The following is an 18,625-nucleotide window of genomic DNA, read 5'->3' as shown; positions in this document are numbered from 1 at the left end:
AATCGGTTCAAAAATGTGGGAGTTATTCAAAATTTTATGACGTCACGACACACAAATTTTTTGAAAAATGACTTTTTTGGAAGTTCTAGACCTCGTACGGAAACAGAAATAGCACCATTCGATTCGCCGTGAAAAACTGCATCAGATAGACACCTTTTTAGGCCTTAACAATCAACTTCAAAATTTGACCTCACTTGACCTGACCTTGACCTGACCTCGACCTGAATTTCATCCAGAGGTGGTCCATATCACTTATTGAGTGTGCCTATTGAATTCTATGAGTAAAATGACCCATAAAACATGTGTCGCACATGCCCTTTTCTATATTTTGTTTTTTGGTGACCTGACCTGACCTGACCTGACCTTGACCTTGACCTCTGAATGATATTGTATGCAACGAATATTGTCTTGGTAGCCTAAGAACACGTTTTGGGCGATCAGTCTCAGTCCATGACTCCATTCTTCGGCAACTACGGTGCAAGGCCGATACTGTAGAAACTTGCAATTTGTACCCTTGACCTGACCTTGACCTTGACCTCAAACTTTAAATTAAGTACATGTTTTTAGTAGTTCGTGATGAGAGCTTTCGATTGGCGTTTGAATTTTCCAAATCGGACCATTAGTTCGGGAGATAACAGGGGGGTAAAATTTACCCCCCCCCCCCCCAGCCCCGCGCGTTCGGCTGGAGACCCCAGCCCCGCGCGGGTTAACCTTGCGTGACGTCATTTATGACGTCACTAGGGTCGTACGAGTTTTTCGTCAATAACTCCCGATCAAATGGAGCTAGAGAGTCGGGAAAGCCACCAATGGACTCGGGAAGACCTTCCGAATCGAATGATATGCCATATGATACCCTTTGCCCAGCTTCGTGACTTGAGGGGCTCTGACCTGACCTTGACCCGAGGTCAACTACTTAAGTTGACCTCATCCTAGCAAAAAGTATGCCATTCGATGCACCTGAGCTAGGCGAACACAATGATGCCAAAATCGCGGCTCTGCGGCCATTTTTTGTGAAGTTATTTACTAGAAACCGAACCCGTAACTTCAGTCACGTGACCTGACCTCAGACGCTACCGGTTAACCTGAGACCTTAAAATCGGGTACCAATCGCTGCGACTTGTAACGGCACACACGCTCGTTTTTTCCGCGAGGCTCTAGCTCTATTAGAAGCGAAACGGCGTGCTGGGGTCGTATCAACCCCTCCGAAACCCATTTTGTTTGCGGGAAAATGAGGAACTTATAGAAAGAACACCTTTCTATTTTTTTGCATGTCGATTTGCAATGACATGAAGACTATTTTGAAAAAATAAAAATGTGAAAATTTTGGTCCCAAAAGTCATTAGAGGCAAATAAAAAAAGATTAAGGTTTTTGCTCAATAATGAAATTTTTTCTTTGGAATTTTTTAAATAGTAATATTAATTTTTGATTCATCGCAAGCTTAGTGTTGTTTACTTTTTGTTGGTTGCTTAACCCGTTCTTGAGTTATAGGCCATCAAACTCACCGTTACATACCGAAGTTAAAAAAATGTAATCCAATATAACTCAAAAAGTTTTGATCTGAGAAGTCTGATATTTTGCCAGGCGTCTTTGGGGCCTATGATTACCCCTAGGACCGATTTTCATTAACCCTCGCACGACCAGGCCATTTCTCATAACACGAACGACCAGGGGGGGGGGGGTTGTTACGACCCCCCCCCTGGCGTTTCGAAACGGAAGGTCGTAGAGCTTAGCGGAAAAAACCAACGGATTGCTCTCAACGAGATCTCGCGATTGGTGGTATATTTTTTGGTCCTAGGTCAACATTTGACCTACTTATGACCGGTCAAAGGTCAAATTTTCCGAAAAAATCAAACTTTTTCAACTTTCCGCGGGGATTGCGGCAAAACGGTGGGAGATATCGACTTGAAACCTTCACTATCGTGTTACTTGATCAATTCTCTATCGTTTGGTATGTATTTCGTTTCCCTAGCTCTAAAAATGGCGCGTTGGGAGCGCCGGAAGTCGGTAAGGTCACAGTCGGCGGCAGAAATTCGAAAAATCAAAATTTAAATTTTTGAAATCTGATTGTATTTTTGGATTTGGGAGGTCCATTTGCTCCCTATAGAAGCTAATATTGCTGCATATTCCCATTGAGGTGACAAGAATTAGCAAAATAGTGGTTCGGGCGCTTTTCAAAAATAGTACCGGACGCTGTTCCTCTTGTGACGTCATAGCTCCGTGACCTGACCTGACCCGGTCAATTTTCTTGCACCACACGATAGCCAATGCTTGCTCCAACATGCATGGGAAGTTTCATCATGATCCATCAAACAATGTGGGTATCACCGGCAGAAAACCTAGGGATTCGGCGCACACGTTTGGTAACTGTCGGCCGGAGGCTGTACCTCTTATGACGTCATAACTCCGTGACCTGACATGACCCGATCAATTTTTTTCGGCAAAAGATGCGCAAAGGTTGCCCCAGAGGGTATTGAAAATTTCAGCCCGCTACGACAAGCCGTTTAGCGTGCACTTCGAAAAAACCTCAGGGGGGGGGTGATACAACCCCCCCCCCCCTAGGCGTTCTAGGGTTAAAATCTGAGAGATGAGGGTGACGGGCCTGGTACGATCTATCGTGGAATGCCCCAGATAGCACAAAGGTTGCGAAATAGCACCGCACGCTCATCTAGCCCATGAGCGAAATCCGACTAGCACATCAATACATCATAAATACGAGCTAGCGCAATTCTGCAGCCTTAGCGTCAGCTAATCGATGAAAACCTTAGACCTACCTATACGAAAAGCCGAACTACAAAAAAATGTCCTCATTTACAGCGTGTTCACTGGCTCCGCCAAGGCTCAGGCAGTGCACCGTTTCGACAGTTCATTCAGCCCCGCAGCTGAAATTAACAAACCAACTGCGTTTACATAAGGCCGCCGCCACTGCCACCCGCGCTGAGGCTTTGACGCCTCGCAGGTCGCCGCTAGATGTCACTAGTGCAGTGGGTAGTCGGGCGGGCGGAGTCGGAAGGTGCCGAGACCGCCGCGGGGAGCCGTCAGACCGCCGAAGCCGGCGGCAGCGGCCGCGGCGGCCGCCGCCTGGCCAGCCGAGTAGGCCAGAGAGGCTGAAACGGGAGCAGGTGGTAAGATGGGGACCGAAGGAAAGGGTCATGTTTAGCGTCAAACGAGGTCTCTTTTCTCAAAGCGAGAAATCATGTTGGATTTACATGATACATTCTTCCGGTTTTCTTGAGCTGGAAGCGGTTTTGAAAGTGGCAAAGATGTCTTTTCGACCACCGTCTAATTCTCGGCGCCTCGAGTGACTCCCCTCCCCTCCCCCTCCCTCCGATCTCCTGATCTCTGGCACTCACCGGCAGCCGACGACCCGGCCGGCGCCGGAACCATAGCGCACGCCGCGCTGCTATTGGTCGAGCCGATGAGCGACGGACCAATCATGGTGTAGTGGGCGGGCCCCGCCGGTTTCCACGTTGAGTAGATGGGATAGTCGGAGCTCACGGGGCTGACAGGTACGGATGCTGCACAGAGCGATCCTGAAAGGCCGGCGTCGGGTGTCACCAGCTGGCCTGAACGAGCCGGAAAAAAACTCGCCTACGGCAGGCAGGCACCTCTCGATGTGCCATCCTCCTGTGGCCTCTCCTGTGCCCTCTCCAGCAATCTCCTCCCATGACCTGTCCCATTGATCTTTCCTTCTGACCTCTCCTTGTGACCTCCTTGAACTCTCCCTTCCAGTGACCACATCAATGACCTCCCCTGTGACCTCTCCCTTCAAGTCAACTCCCCTGTTACAGCTCTTCTTTTGGCCCTTTCCTCCTATTGGCAACTCTCTGTTATCTATCCATGTGAGCTGTGACCTCTCCATGTGAACTTTGACCTCTTTCTGTGAACTGTGACCTCTCCCTATGACCGGTGACCGTGACCTCTGACCGGTCGCTGCACCCCTCTGAGACTGACCTGTGGGTCGCGGCGCCAGCGGCTGTTCTACCCCCGTGACCGGCTCCGCCCCGGCCGAGGTCAGACCCAACGCCGGAGTTCTCTGCGCCAGCAAACTACGCTCGTTACGCCGAAACTTGGCGCGCCGGTTCTGGAACCATACCTGAGGAGGGGGCAGAGACCAGTGATGATTTGAGAACCAAATCTGGGAATGTGGCAGGGATCAGTGATCTTGTTTTCTCTGTGATTATGTCATGCTGATGAAGATTTAATAATCGAAACGCGTCCATGCACTATTTGTTCCGTGTTTTTCTGACCTGTGTGTAGGTCATACCCACGTTACCCATCCATGTTTACTCTGCTCTATATAACAACCGTTTTTCCAATGCGCATCTTCACCTCCCCTCCACGGCGCTCGGCGCTCTGATCCTTTCCGCGATAATTAGTTGGGACGGCTGGGACGGCGCGGCGGTCGGGCCCGGCTCGGGTTACCTGCCAATCACGGGAGGAATGCGTCTCGCCGCCAGCCCTCGGTCCTAGTCCCGACCTCCGGGGAGGAGGCAGCGCGAAATCCGCACTGGTGGTCCCCGGGGTGCTTTTATTGGGCCGCCAGGGACTGTAGCTTGGGGTAGTGGGAGGGACACGACAAAAAGGACCTGAAATGTTTGTCTTTTTTCGACAGGAAGCTCTTTTTGAAATTACTTTACCGGATTCCTGCTAGAAATGTTGATCAGATACCAAATAATGGTGTAGAAATACTGAGTAAATGCCGATTTCTTGCTTGATATTTGAATCTTATTATTAGATTGTCTCTCATCCATGTAGGTATAATGAAAAAGAATACCTGGTATACTCTGATTGGGCAAAAAAGTATTTTCTCTTTCAACTTCCTCATGCATCGCGGTCATATTCAGAGTCGGAGCCGGAGTCAGAGTCGAAGCTGAAGTCAAATCCGACTATAGGAGCCCGATGTCGCAGTCAGAGTCGGAACTCTACCACAACTCCTCTAAAACCCTGGACTAGTCAGTTCACAAACCAAGCCCAGCTCCGGAGCGAACTGCGCGACTGTTGATGACAGACAGACAGACAGACACGAGTGACGGGCGTGTGACTATTAGTGACAGACGGACAGACGTGCAGTGACGGGTGTGTGACTATCAGTGACAGACGGACAGACGTGCAGTGCATCTGGCGCGATCTGTGAACGGCTCCAGCTGGGCCCGTCTGTGGACCGAACAGTATCGGTCTCACTTCGGCACCGCCTTACCGGCGCCGACCGGGCCCAGCACCCCCTGACGGCTGGAGGAGAGGGCCTAAGAGCGACTCACAGACCCTTCCGGTACCTAGCCTTAGAGGAGTGGCCTCAGCTCAGCCCTGACGGTGGACTGAGAGGAGTGCGGCTCGTTGCTCCCCCCCCCCCCGGACCGGAAATAGGCGACTCCTCGAGCGGCGCCGCTGCTGCCTCAGATCAGTGTGATGACGAGTGACGCCGGCCGTCACGGCTGTGACACCGGCCGTCACGGCTGTGACGCGTGACGGTAGCGGGCGCGTTACGATCGTCTGGCGCTCCGTCCGTGTCACGCCATCGGATGAGAGCTGCCATACTCGCATAATTCCAGCTGGTGCTCAAGGAAATTAGCGTGAACAATTCTCGGCACTTTTTGCATTTATCGATGTGATAATTATAATTGTTTTATCTGCCTTTTTAACGTTGATAAAAGAAGAAAAATGATTAGAAGCCAAACAAGATAAAAATAAATTATTCACATCAATGAACTAAAAACGGGTCGTGCTCAGTTTGACCCGCTTCTCACGCACTAATGGAAAGACCTGACTTCTAACTTCCAAGCCCTAACGCGGACCACGGCCCACCTACCTGAGCCCGTGCCTCACTGAGGCGGACTCCGGGCGCCAGGTCCTCACTGAGGCTGACTGCTCACCTGAACTCGTGCCTCACTGAGGCTGACTGCTCACCTGAACCCGTGCCTCGTTGAGGCTGACTGCTCACCTGAACCCGTGCCTCACTGAGGCTGACTGCTCACCTGAACGCGTGCCTCACTGAGGCTGACTGCTCACCTGAACCCGTGCCTCACTGAGGCTGACTGCTCACCTGAACTCGTGCCTCGCTGAGGCTGACGCGGCGCGCCAGATCCTCGCGGACAAACGCGTCTGGATAGTGGGTGCGCTCGAAGACCCGCTCCAGCGCCGACAGCTGCGCGGAGGTGAACGTGGTGCGGTTACGGCGCGGCTTTCGTTTCCGAGCGGCCTCGCCGGGTCCACCGGCCTCCTTCAGGGTCGAGTCGCCGTCCTTCGAGAGCTCCTCGTCTGCGGAGAAAGGCAGGGGGTCATCAGACGGTTAGCTTTACCGTAGGGAGGTGACGCCTTGTCTCCAACGGATGGTTCTGAGTAATTACGAGACAACACACACGCCATCACTGTGACGTTAGGCCGCAGAATTTAGGTATCATGGGGCTAAGCATCTCACCGGATGATGAATAGGTACTCCGTCCTTGAATCTAATACAATCGATTGAAGTATGTTAGAGCGGATACACACAACGAATATATTACTCATTATACGGATTAACATCGCTATTCAACTAGTTAGCGTTAGGCTATGATAAGTCATTCCAAAGAAACGCTCATCAATCATGTGACAATTCAGGTTGATGATTGATCTAAACTATGAGCAAAACTATTAATGTTTAATTTTGTAATTTCATTAACAGTTTTCTTTTAAAATCGGGACGAACACCGCTTTGATTGGATAACAATCTGATCAATTAGTTGTCGGCGCTGACAGTCACCAATCGATTGGGGGCGCACCAGAGCCGATCACTGATCCAATTACGTCACTCTGCAGTCTGTCGGCCACATCAAAGACGGTGGCACGTGCCAGCCACCGCCACCGTCGGCCGCGGCGGGCGGGGGAGGAGTCGGGCGGAGTCGGGCGCGACGGGGACGGGGCGGGGCGGGGACGGGCGGGTACGGGCGGGACGGCTCGGCGGGCTCCTGTTCCGTCACATGTTGGCTGTACTGCCCTCTGAGTCTGCGAGTTACGTCTTCAGAACACAGCTACAAATTACAATTCGTGTGTAAGCGACGTGGCGCTGTCTGAAAAGTCTGTTGTTATTTAATCCCCGACTACATTTTAGATCGGATGGTGCCGACAATACTGGCGTGGCCTGGTTATGCCAGCCAGCCTCCCTCGCTGTTTTCAGTGTATCACACTGTCACTCCCGACAGCCCCGAGGTTGTACTTTCGTACTCCGACGCGATGGGACAGCCTTAGCGCCAACAGCAATAGCAAGTGTAGCCCCGTCAGCGGCGGCTCAATTTGTCAGCGTCACACAACAGCGTGACGTAAAGTGATGATGTCGCTGGACAGTGACGGAGCGAGCGTCTCTCCGTTGGAACCGCGTCAGCCACCAGCGGCGAAAGAGCACTCTCTGAGGGTGCACTCTCTCAGCCTGGCAGAGGGATCACGAAGGGAATAACGTCAACGCTTTTTATACTGTTTATACTTACCTTGGTTCATTTGTTATAAAACGATTACAATTTCATGAGGCATTACGAATTGGCAGCCGACGTGCAGCGCCGATATAGCCCTGAAGTTAGCAGCATTCTGAGAAGATTGATCAATCAGGCTCGAGATGAAAGAACGAAGTTTAGGAGCGGCATTCTGCACGACCAGTAAGCCGGGGTTCAGTGGCAGTTCTGATCTGATCAGAGCTCACTACCCGCGTTTGTGTGCTTTCACGTCGTTTGATCTGGTTCAAACTCGGCTAAGCACCTATCAGCCGGGCTGTTGACTGACGGTTGAACGGTGGGTGAAGTTGCAAAGCAGGCCGCCCATCAGAGCACAGTACGACCACTAAACACCACATTACAGGACGGGTTGCGGCCGCCGGCGGAGCGGGCAAACGGCTCGGTAAACACCGTCCCTGTCCCAATCCTCCTGTCCAGGGCTGTCCCGTCCCGTCCCAGCCCTCCTGTCCCAGTCCCGTCCTGTCCCAGTCCCGTCCTGTCCCAGTCCCGTCCTGTCTCCGTCCCGTCCTGTCCCGTCCTGTCCCGTCCTGTCCCAGTCCCAGTCCCGTCCTGTCCCAGTCCCGTCCTGTCCCAGTCCCGTCCTGTCCCAGTCCCGTCCTGTCCCAGTCCCGTCCTGTCCCAGTCCCGTCCTGTCCCAGTCCCGTCCTGTCCCAGTCCCGTCCTGTCCCAGTCCCGTCCTGTCCCAGTCCCGTCCTGTCCCGTCCTGTCCCGTCCTGTCCCAGTCCCAGTCCCGTCCTGTCCCAGTCCCGTCCTGTCCCAGTCCCGTCCTGTCCCAGTCCCGTCCTGTCCCAGTCCCGTCCTGTCCCAGTCCCGTCCTGTCCCAGTCCCGTCCTGTCCCAGTCCCGTCCTGTCCCAGTCCCGTCCTGTCCCAGTCCCGTCCTGTCCCAGCCCCGTCCCGTCTCCGTCCCGTCTCCGTCCCGTCTCCGTCCCGTCTCCGTCCCGTCTCCGTCCCGTCTCCGTCCCGTCTCCGTCCCGTCTCCGTCCGTCCAATCTGTCCCGCCCAGTCCCGTCTCCGTCCGTCCCATCTGTCCCACCCAGTCCCGCTGCGGGAGGTGCTGTCGATCCGTCACTGGCGACTGACGGCCGGCGCCGCGCATCCGTCAGCGCGCCCCGCCACCGTGTCGCCAGAGTCACCGAGCCGGAGAGTGGCGCCGCCCCGTCCGACCAGACCCGGTCGACCCTCCCCTCGGTCTGCCAGAGACCTGGGCCGCCCCATCCCGGTCTGCCAGAGACCTGGGCTGCCCCTCTTCCGGTCTGTCAGAGATCCGGGCCATAGGGTAAGCCGGCCCTACCCTGGGTCTGTCTAAAACCGGGACGCCCCTCCTCCGGCATGACAACACATAAAAGACCTGTGCCGCCCTCCTCTGGTCTGCGAAAGACCCGAGCCGCCACAAACCCAGTCATCCCAGAACCGGCCGGCTTCTAGGGTCACCTGGGTCAGCCCCAGACCCGACCCGACCCAGACCTATCCCGATCCACCCCGGTCTGTTCCGATCCAACCCTGTTTAGGCTCACAGCTTCTCAGGTCCCCAAATATCATCAATTAATTAATTTTCCCAGGATAAATACAAATTACGGCCATCCTAGTATATGTGTAAACTACAAGTGACACTTCTATCAACACTCACAAACCATGAGAAGACTAGAGCCGAGTATCACATTCGGCAGGGGTCAAAACATACCAGCCAACTTTACAGTGCACATGTTCGGCTCAATCATAAGCCCCAGTTATGCCACCTCTTTTTTGCCCACTTTTTTGTGGTGCGTTTGCATTTGATATCTGCTTTACTCCAGTATTTTATCGGTGGCTGTAATTTCATGGGAACCAGCCTCACTAATTAACAAATTATGAAAACACGCTGTGTCGACTTCTGTAATTGGCAAAACATGGTAGCATGGGCAAAAACGTCGGTGTCGGTTGGCCGGCTGTCCCAGTGGCGGCGAGAAGCGCCACCCCTGGCGTACCCAGGAGCCATCGTTCCACTCCAGCGTGCGTATCAGTTTCTGAGGTCTGAGCAGTGCCAGGATGGGTCCGGCCGAACAGCGAAAACAGCGTGATTTTCACGAAAATAAAAACAGGGAAAGGCAGAGGCTTGTGCTGAGTGGTTGCGTGCATTTCACTAATCACTGCGCAACTAAACAATATCTGTAGATAAACAGAAACTAGACCGCTTAGGACGGAGGACTGTCGGACGACCATCACACGAACACCTCCAGCTCCTCCCCAGCGCCTCCCAGCAGATAGAGCCGGCGGCAGCGCCGAGCCAGCGCCTCCCAGCTCCTCTCCAGCGCCTGCCAGCTATTCCCAGCGCTGCTCCGGCAGACAGGGTCGGCAGCAGCTCCTCCCCAGCGCCTCCCAGCTCCTCCCCAGCGCCTCCCGGCTCCTCCCCAGCGCCTCCCATCTCTTCCCCAGCGCTGCTCCGGCAGACAGAGTCGGCGGCAGCGCCGAGCCAGCGCCTGCCAGGCCGGCACAACATTTGTGTTCGTAAATCCGCTTAATTGCCAGTTAATCTGGGGTGTCAGCAGTCGAGTTAGCGGGGGAGAGGCGGCGCGGGCGGCGGCGCGGCGGCGGGAGCCTCATCCCACGGATGTTTTCAGAGTAGAGCAGTGGGCGGACGGAATGGTGTGTCAGGGAAAATGCAAGGAGGTTTGAGTGGGAACTAGTTCATACGAGTACGCTGATCTACGACGAGTTGAGCAATTCAGCGCGTTAGGTCGACTGCTGACATTCCAGATTAGCTGGCAAATAAACATAATGACGAACACAAATAGCTGCTCGTCAGCATAACAACTTATTTCCCTACACAACACTAACATCTAATTCTTTATGTGCAGCCTTTACGGTCACGGCCTGCCCACCCCGTTCCATCCCACCGTCCCCGGTCCTTTTCCGTACCCTCCCATCACCCTCCGCCTTCCATCCCGTCCCCGCCAGCTGCCATAGCCCCTCACACACAGACAGACTCGCGCGCCGAAAAAAGCGCCCGCTCGCCGGCCGGCCGTTTTGAAGTGCCGCTGGCTGGCTCGGGTAGATTGACAGCTGAGACGGGAGCTCAGCAACCATGAGCTGCTGTGGCAGGAGGCTTATCGACCCCACATGGCCTCAGAAAGACGGACTAAACCACACTCACCGGATGATTTTTCATACTAAATGCAGGGGGTTAAATCTCGGACGTATGTAAACGTACGAACAATTCCCTTTCTCTATTGATCTGTTTCACCCTCTTCAATTTATTCTTCTTTCCTTTTCTGTTCATCTTACAAGCTATCATCTTCTTTCTCCTCATTCCTCCTGCTTCTCTCCTCTCGTCGCTGCGGCTCGGCATCCCTGCCGCCCAGACGACGCCACCGCATCCGCAGCTGACGACATTTTTACTGGCTGTTTGATGGATGGGTGCGCTAAATACCGCTAATTTCCCGGGGTTTTCTATTACCGAAGGGTGGGCGCAGCGGTCCTGTTAGACACACCCTCCCCTATTACCGGGGGCAGCTCTGGTGTTCGGCCACCTCCCACGGCGCCCACTGCCTGCTGGCCAGGCGCGGCTCAGGGTGAGGGAGGGACGGATGCAGAGACGCCACAGGCCGCCCTGGCGGTGTCGGTCCCGGCGGCGGTCCTGGTGGCAGACCCGGGCCGGCGGACCGCCGGGGGAGGCGGCGGTGGCAGTAATTATCACCAGACCGTGGTGGCAGACGGTTCGTCAGCCCCCAACACGTGCTCGCCGCCTCCCTCCCCGGCGCAGCGCGGCGCTATTTATGACTGTGTTAGAGGGACGCTAAGTGGCCGGAGACAGCCGGGCTTGGACGGCGCCGTTCTGGATGCTTAGCTACTGATGGGGTTCAACACAAAACAGAGCTCTGCGGAAAACATGGGCTTGTTTCATGTCATAGTAAAGCATTTATTCGCAGGTTTACTGTTCTGTTCACCGCTCCTAATTGTCTATAGACAAATATATTTTCCACTTTCACTATAGTAAAAGTGGAAAAGCACCTCAAACGTAAAAGCAAAATCGCCAAACTGACCTGAAACCAGATCATGAACATCGAAATTGGATAAAAAATGCTTATTGCGTACTCGTATATCTTACCACCATGCGCTTTTGGTGAAACTAGAAAGATGCAAAACGGTTGAGCAGGCGTGCAATTTTTTTCATTTGAACTGACGATTTCTATTTGAATATACGCAATATTTATGTAGACAATAGTCATGAAGGACTCAGAAGATAACGATAAATTCACTTTCGCCGGTACCGCTGGCTGCTGGCTTACACATTTCAGAGTACCCTGCAACTTCTGAAATATCATTTGATGCCTGACCAGCAGACTGGGCAGCTCGGCGACTCGGCAGCGTTACTGGAGAGGCCAGATGCGCCGTCCGGTCCGTGTGTGAACCCATCTCAGCCGCGGCAGCGCACCTGTCTTCCCTCTCCTCCCCGCCCCTCTCCCACTGCAGTAGCGACTTGACAGGATGTTTGCGCGCGTGCAACACTGCAGACGCGTGTGCAACATTCCCGACTGAGCCGACACCAATCGTGGCGACCTCCCTGCCCCGGGCGGTCTATCATCTGCCAGCCAGTCTACTACGCGCGCCATGGTCAGTCTGGGGTCAGCTATGACCCCCATCCTGCCAGAACTGGCTTGGGGGAGGGGGCGCTGTCGGAGACTGGCCTGCTTTGAACTGTCAATAGTGGCAGCCGCCGGCGGCAGATCAAAGCAGAGGGTCGGGGCGCCGCCGCCGCCGACATCGACACGGCACCAGTGGGCCGAGCCCGAGACTAACTAGCGGCGCCACGGAGCGACGGCCGCCGACGGCAGCAGCGGCCGACGGCGGCGGCAGCGCCGCCAGAGGCCGATATAATTGAATCAGCGAGCAATCGGCCGCCCCACTGCCCTGGGATAGGTGGTGATTTTTGGTTTAGATAGTTATTCATCCTTGCACGAAAGAAAATCGAAATAAGTAAATCTCTGACCGAACCACGACGTCTCTAAGTCGCCCACATATATCTGTTTGAAAACGAGACATTTCAACAGCTCAGGACCTCAGCTTATCATCAGTCAACAATAGTGCTGTTACGCAAAGCTTTGATGATGCATCTCCGTTCAACCACCAAAGGTTACTCAGCTTGAACGGGGACCCGACGGCTGCAATACACCGGCCGTCCGCTGGCCACCGCGCGGCTCTGCGGCCGGCGCGGAGCGCCTGATGTCAGACTGTGCCGCACGACACGCCGGCACTGCGGTACAGTCTACCCGGCAGGCGCTTCGGCTCTAGCTAGCCGGCGCGGTGGCCGGCAAACGGAGCGCTGCATAATGCTTGGTCCAAGATAACATACGGAAAGTATGTAATTTTATGCATACTACATCGACTACTCCCTTGAAAAGACACAACAATTATCTAGCTTGAAAATGAAATAAACCAATTCTTATATTGTCCTTGGAACTGCTCTCACCAAACCGCTATGATGCAAAACACTAAAACAAAACGCTAGACGCTTAATTAGCATGTTTGGGAAGTCTGACGCCAATATTTTTCCTGCCTTACAAATAATGCAAAACCACATGATAGGTTGATTATGCCAACAATAAAAGACCTTGTTTATTTATGCAATGCCTGATTTAGTGTGATCTGTCACGCTGAGAGACGGGCGTTTAACGGGGTTGGGATTAAAAGTCACCGTTTTTCTTCTGAAAAATCGACTTTGTTTGAAAGATGATGAGTCCCTCATTGTTGATGACAGAGGCACATTTGCATAATTCAAACTTCCGTCACATTATTCATTGCCAATATAATCTTAATTATCTTTCAGTCGTGAGACGTGTCGACTCCATCTAACTGACGCGCCGTCCAAACAGCCCGGTCGCCGGAGGGCCGGCCGCTCGCGGCGGTCCGACGATGACGGCTTGTTTGATCGATGGTCGGACGAGCGTCGGGGCTGCGGTGGCGGCAGTCGAACACCCGAGCCCCCGGCCGGTCCGCGCGCACTGCGGCACATCACCGGAAGAGCACGTGTGAGCGCTGGTGGAAGGGCGCTGCCAGAGCCGGACGCGAGTGTCAAACGCCTCCGTCAACTCGAGGGAGCCCGAGACTGAAGGCCACGTGGCTGCTGACTTCAGTCATAATATCAAATGCGCCTGCTGATGATCGATAATGAAGGTGAGCCGGGTGCCGGAAAGAGGGCTGGGGCTGCGCAGCAGCGCTAGCTCGTCAATCTATAGATTGTGTGTGTTGTCGGTGTATTGTAAGAAAACGTATTGAGGTCATCATGGTCGTCAACACGACAAAGTCGGAATCACTTCGAGCTAAATACGACTTGGATATTGAGCAGCTGGACTACAAATATATTGGGCAATGCACCAAGGTGAAAACTATCGAGAACATTCTAAGAGTGCTGCGCTCCGGACAGGAGGGAGTGTATCCCGACCTTGTCCGCTTTACCGAGGAGAGGCTCAGGACACTGAAACCTAGCAGTGCTCTGCTGAGAACCGAGCAGCCAGCAACAGCTCTCCGCTTCCTCGACAGCAAAGAAAGAGACGAACTTCTTTCGGACCTGACAGAATGGAAGCAGGAGGTATCTGCTGCGGATGCCGAGCTGAAGTCGTCGGAATCCGCTAAAGAGCCTACCGACCAACAGTTGCCTCCGGTGCGCGGGACGGTACAGCTACGCTCAGCCGCCGCCGGCGAGAGGAAGCCAGAGCCGGAGCAGAAGCCGGCACGTATCGCTTCCTACGACTACGCCGCCTGGGACCGTTATGACGTGGAGGCTCAGCTGAAGTTGCTGGACGAGAGTGACGCGCCCGCCGCGCCGCCGCAGTCCGCAGTGCAGCCGCCGAGCGATCCGGCCATCGACGACCAGCCGCCAGTGGAGGGGCTCAGCGCCGCCGAGCGCAGCGCGCTGGCACTCCGCGAGAAACAGAAGGGCAACGAGTACTTCCGCAGTGGCGACTTCAGCCGCGCAGCCGTCTACTACACGCGCAGCATCAACGCCAGTCCTACAGCGGCGGCGTTCAACAACCGGGCGCAGGCCAACCTGAAGCTGGGCAAGTACGGCTCTGCGCTGATGGACTGCGGGGCCGTGCTGCGCAGGGAGCCCAACAACGTGAAGGCCCTGCTGCGCCGCGGCATCGCCCGCCAGATGAACAAAGACTGGATCAAGGCACGGCTCGACTTCCAGCGCGTGCTGGAGCTGGAGCCCAACAACCCGCAGGCGCGCCAGCACCTCGGAGAGGTGGAGAAGGCCATTATCGGCAGCGAGACTAAGCGCAGCAAGGTACTCATCCAGGAGGTCGACTCGATGGAAGAGGAGGGCGTCCAAGGGCCAGCGCCCGCTGGTGATGGCGACGGACATGCTGATAGTCATCAGGACAAGAGTGATGCTAGGACGAGCTTAGAAAGTGATGCTGCCGTGGGTCACAAGGATGACGTAAGTAACAAAGGACCGGCGCTTATTCAGGAGATTACACAAAGTGAAAACACGGAGGAGGTGGTCATCAACACAAGGTTCAGAACGCAACAGCCTGAGAGATCTAAAAATGAAGTTTCCATTAGCAAGGAGCCAGAGGTCGGATGCGGAGAAAAACAAAAGGAGTCACCGTTACCAGCTTCCCACGCAGCCAATCCAAAGGCTCTCTCAAAAGACGATGAAGAGACCACCTCCGAGATAACATCACGGACGCCAGAACAGGACACCCCCGCCGATGCTCCTAAGCAGCTGCCGCAGACTCTGGTGGCGGATAGCAGCGTACCGGGGCACCGCGTCACGGACCAGCCACCTCCGCGTCCGCCGGCCACCGGCTCCGGCCAGCCGCACCGTTGGAGCACGTTCGAGTTTATGCGCGAGTGGCGGTGTGCGCGCCGCTCCGAGCGCAGTGCGGCGGCCACGGCGGTCCTGCTGCGCTCCGTGGATCCCGACCAGCTGACCGAGGTGCTGGGCGCTGAGCTGGACTCGGCTCTGCTCTCATCGGTCATACGGTGAGTCCTCTCTGACGTCTCCTATCAAACGGTGACTGCTTTCCACTCCTCTCCAAAATCCAGTGAAACATTCGCCTCGTCTTTCATACGATGATTCTTTCTTCTGTCCATAGGCTTCTTTTCACTCTTCCCTCCCCTGACACGCTGTAATTTATTTTTATCTTCTCTGTCATCCAGTCCAGTTATTCCTCCTCTGCCCTGTCACTCACGTTGAAGTATTCCTGTTATCGGGGAACTCTTTGTGATTTCTTACAAGTTCTCTTTGACACAGAGTCTCTCACAGATGCGAAGACGGTGACTCCGACACAGGATGCTGGATGCCGCTGATACGGTGTTTACTCCACAGGTGTGTGGACGAGGTGATGCTGGCGCAGGACGGCCCGCAGCGGTGCCACCAGCTACTGCAGAGGCTCACCGACGCCCGCCGCTTCCACGTGGTGAAGCTCCTGTTGGACGCCAGGGACCGGCAGCGGCTCCAGTCGATCGCCGAGCGGCTCTGGCGGCGCGGGGTGGACGTAACCGCCCTGGAGAGGAGCTTCCTCAGCTGAGGTAGTGGCTCTAGTCCATCGCCGAGCGACTGTGGCGGCGCGGGGTGGACGTCTACGTCGACGTCGGCGTGACCAAGAGCTTCCTCAGCTGAGGCAGCGGCTATGCCTGCGCGGGGTGAACATCCCGTTGTACGGGATGTGAAGTGGGTCGCCTGTTTTGTCCATTGAGTGTTGTTGCTTTACAATTTCGGTGAAATGAAGTGAAAAAGTGTGGGTGCATAAGACGGTAAAGCCGTTGCAGACTTTGCTGCAGTTATAGTAACATGTTCTTATTTACCATGATCCAAGTTATATAAATTGCTGAGGATATGGGGAATACATTTATCTAAGCAAATGAGACTGGAAAGGAGTAAGAAGCAGTGTGTAGAGAAAATGTTTCACTCTGAGTCTGGGTTCAAATTTCACGCTGTTGATCCTGACTGTTTCCGAAGAGCTGTTACTGCCGGGCGGCCGCGAGTGTGCAGGCAAAATCGTAATAATGCCAAATGACGGTCTGTGACTGGTAAGTACCTATCATCTGACGGCTTGTGGGTGCTGTCAGCGGGGCCGTAATTGCCGACTGGGAGGCCGAACGTACCGTCTGTGTAGATATCGGACTGGGTGTTCGGCCGGCCGGCCGTGATTGTCGTCAGAGGAGCCGCGCTTACCGCCCGAGTGCCGCCGCGAGTGCCGTCTGTCGGACTGGATGTCCCACCGGCCGGCCGCCCGTGCCGCCGGAGTGGGCCGCGACTGCCGCCCGCCCGACACCGCTGTCTGAGTGTCCACCGGGCCGTGATTACCGTCCAGTGGGCCGTGAGTACCGTGGCTGCCCCCCGTCTGCCACCGCTGTCCGCCGGGCCCACATCAAACACGGGCCGCGGGCCGCGCTGATCAAAGGCTGCCAGTATCGGTGTCGACGGCTCGCTGATTCGACCAGTTAGCCGTAATGCGCTCACTAAACCAACACGGCGTCAACCCGCCCAGCCGCCCGAGCCGGCCGCAGAAACAGCCATCAAACTGGGCCTGCAGGGGTGTTTGAGGCCGCCGTCGGCGAGACAGGCATCAACATGGTGGTCACTATGTGGTGTGATTCAGATCCAAACAGCATCAGTCAGTCGCTCAGGAGCAGCACTGACAACAGCAGCAACGCCATCAGTACCTGTGCCAATTAACTAATAATCGAGCGAACGCAGCGAGCGAGTGAGCTTATTTGTGATTTAGCGGCACAAATTCAGTATGAGAGGGCGAACCGGTCTGGCCCTGCTCCATGACACTTTTGAGACGCTTATATCTCGGTAACCACTCGACCGACTGACAGGTGGTCATCTGCATCATGAATAGAACAAAGTTCATGGATCCTGGGATCCAGCCGACCTTCATGGATCGGCTGGACCAGGCTGGACGGTCTGCATGCAATAGTCAGTTGGAGATCTCACATCGATACCTACTTTCGCACGTGCAGTGTCTCAGTTTGCACTTATCGCTCGCTCGTTTGTCGCCCAAAAGGCGTCTTACCATGGCATTATCACATTTTCCCATACCTGCTACATTGCATGATTAAATCGAGCCATCCAGGCATTTTAATGGCACGTGCACTGTACCACACTTTTCAAAGTTTAATGCAGTGCTTTTTAATATTGCCAGCCGTGTGGTTCAAGGGGTGTGGTTAAACGCGTTGAACCACACGGCTGCTGACGTCACTATCAATGATAGTTGTGAGCTTTTTGGCAGGTATGGGAAACACCTTCCAGCCCTAAGGCCGGGAATTCAATACCTAAATGTCACCTCGCTTTTTTAGCGAAAAGCACCTCGGGCCTAACGGCCCTCGGAGTTTTTGCTAAAAAACCTCGGTGACATTTATTGAATCATCCCGGCCCCGGGCAGGAATATATTAGCCAGCCCTTCTTTTGCAACAGTGATGGGGCCGCCTTATGTATTCAGCTCCGGGGGCACGATGCTTTGCCCCTTGGCTACACCCGGATGCTAAAGGGCACCCTTTGGAAACTATCCTTACCGCGTCTGACCTGGCTGTCTGTGCAGTGACCCGCGATGACGGTTCGCTTTGTGGCGGTGACCGATCATTAGTCAATTCACGCAGCGACCGTTCAGTTAGCGACTGTGACCAGTGCCTGGTTAGTGACCTACCGTATGTCTCGGCGGCCCGGTCGCCGCCCGTCCCTCCGTCCGCCGGCTCCAGGCTGTGACCAGTGCCCGGTCAGTGACCTACCGTCTGTCTCGGCCGCCTGTGACCAATGAACGGTGACCGGTGGGTCTCTGACGGTGACCAGTGACCAGTCGGTGACCTACCGTCTGTCTCGGCGGCCCTGTCGGCTCCCGTCCCTCCGTCCGCCGGCTCCAGGTTGTCCAGCTGCAGCAGATGGCTCACTGAGAACCGTTTGGCGTTCTCCGATCCGGCCGGTGGCAGCGCCTGCAGCCGCTCCAAGTAGGCGCTCGGGTCGAACGGTAGCGGACCGCCGCCGCCGGCCGTCAGGTTCAGCGCGCTCACCGCCGGCGGGTTCATCTCGGCACCGCGCGCGCACCGCACCGCCGCCGACTGCCGACGACCGTCGGCGCCGACGGCACAATCCGCGACCGACGCTCCGCCCCCGGCCGGCGCGGTCGGCCGCGGCGCCGCGGGATGGCCGCCCACCGC

General features: G+C 55.1%; 2 protein-coding genes across 2 annotated transcripts; one reads left to right on the top strand and one right to left on the bottom strand.

The window, feature by feature from the left end:
• Positions 1 to 2,638: 2,638 nt before the first annotated feature.
• On the bottom strand, positions 2,639 to 7,468 carry LOC122389464 (paired mesoderm homeobox protein 2-like). The gene is made up of 5 exons (XM_043381565.1): positions 7,459 to 7,468; positions 6,042 to 6,256; positions 3,953 to 4,094; positions 3,352 to 3,531; positions 2,639 to 3,105 (listed from the first exon to the last, which is right to left on the bottom strand). Exons 1-5 carry the CDS (start codon positions 7,466 to 7,468, stop codon positions 2,975 to 2,977), a joined length of 678 nt encoding a protein of 225 aa, XP_043237500.1. The 3' UTR covers positions 2,639 to 2,974.
• Positions 7,469 to 13,616: 6,148 nt separating this feature from the next.
• Positions 13,617 to 16,327, top strand: LOC122389487 (sperm-associated antigen 1-like). Its single transcript, XM_043381604.1, has 2 exons — positions 13,617 to 15,445; positions 15,792 to 16,327. The coding sequence occupies exons 1-2, from the start codon at positions 13,740 to 13,742 to the stop codon at positions 15,991 to 15,993; spliced, it is 1,908 nt and encodes a 635-aa protein (XP_043237539.1). The 5' UTR covers positions 13,617 to 13,739; the 3' UTR covers positions 15,994 to 16,327.
• Positions 16,328 to 18,625: the final 2,298 nt, after the last annotated feature.

Source organism: Amphibalanus amphitrite, unplaced genomic scaffold (assembly GCF_019059575.1).
Source record: "Amphibalanus amphitrite isolate SeventyFive unplaced genomic scaffold, NRLGWU_Aamphi_draft 000359F_arrow, whole genome shotgun sequence".
Lineage (NCBI taxonomy): Eukaryota > Metazoa > Arthropoda > Thecostraca > Balanomorpha > Balanidae > Amphibalanus > Amphibalanus amphitrite.
Note: the sequence above shows the minus strand (reverse complement) of the source record. Positions and strands in the feature narration are given on the sequence as shown.

Coding starts and splice junctions, on each gene's coding strand:
- LOC122389464 (XM_043381565.1), bottom strand. Junction 4,095..6,041: donor TCAGCGAGGCACGAGTTCAG/GTGAGCAGTCAG, acceptor CCCCCTCCTCAG/GTATGGTTCCAGAACCGGCG. Junction 3,532..3,952: donor GCTGGCGCCGCGACCCACAG/GTCAGTCTCAGA, acceptor CCGGCCTTTCAG/GATCGCTCTGTGCAGCATCC.
- LOC122389487 (XM_043381604.1), top strand. CDS start 13,740: ATGGTCGTCAACACGACAAAGTCGGAATCACTTCGAGCTAAATACGAC. Junction 15,446..15,791: donor CTGCTCTCATCGGTCATACG/GTGAGTCCTCTC, acceptor TTTACTCCACAG/GTGTGTGGACGAGGTGATGC.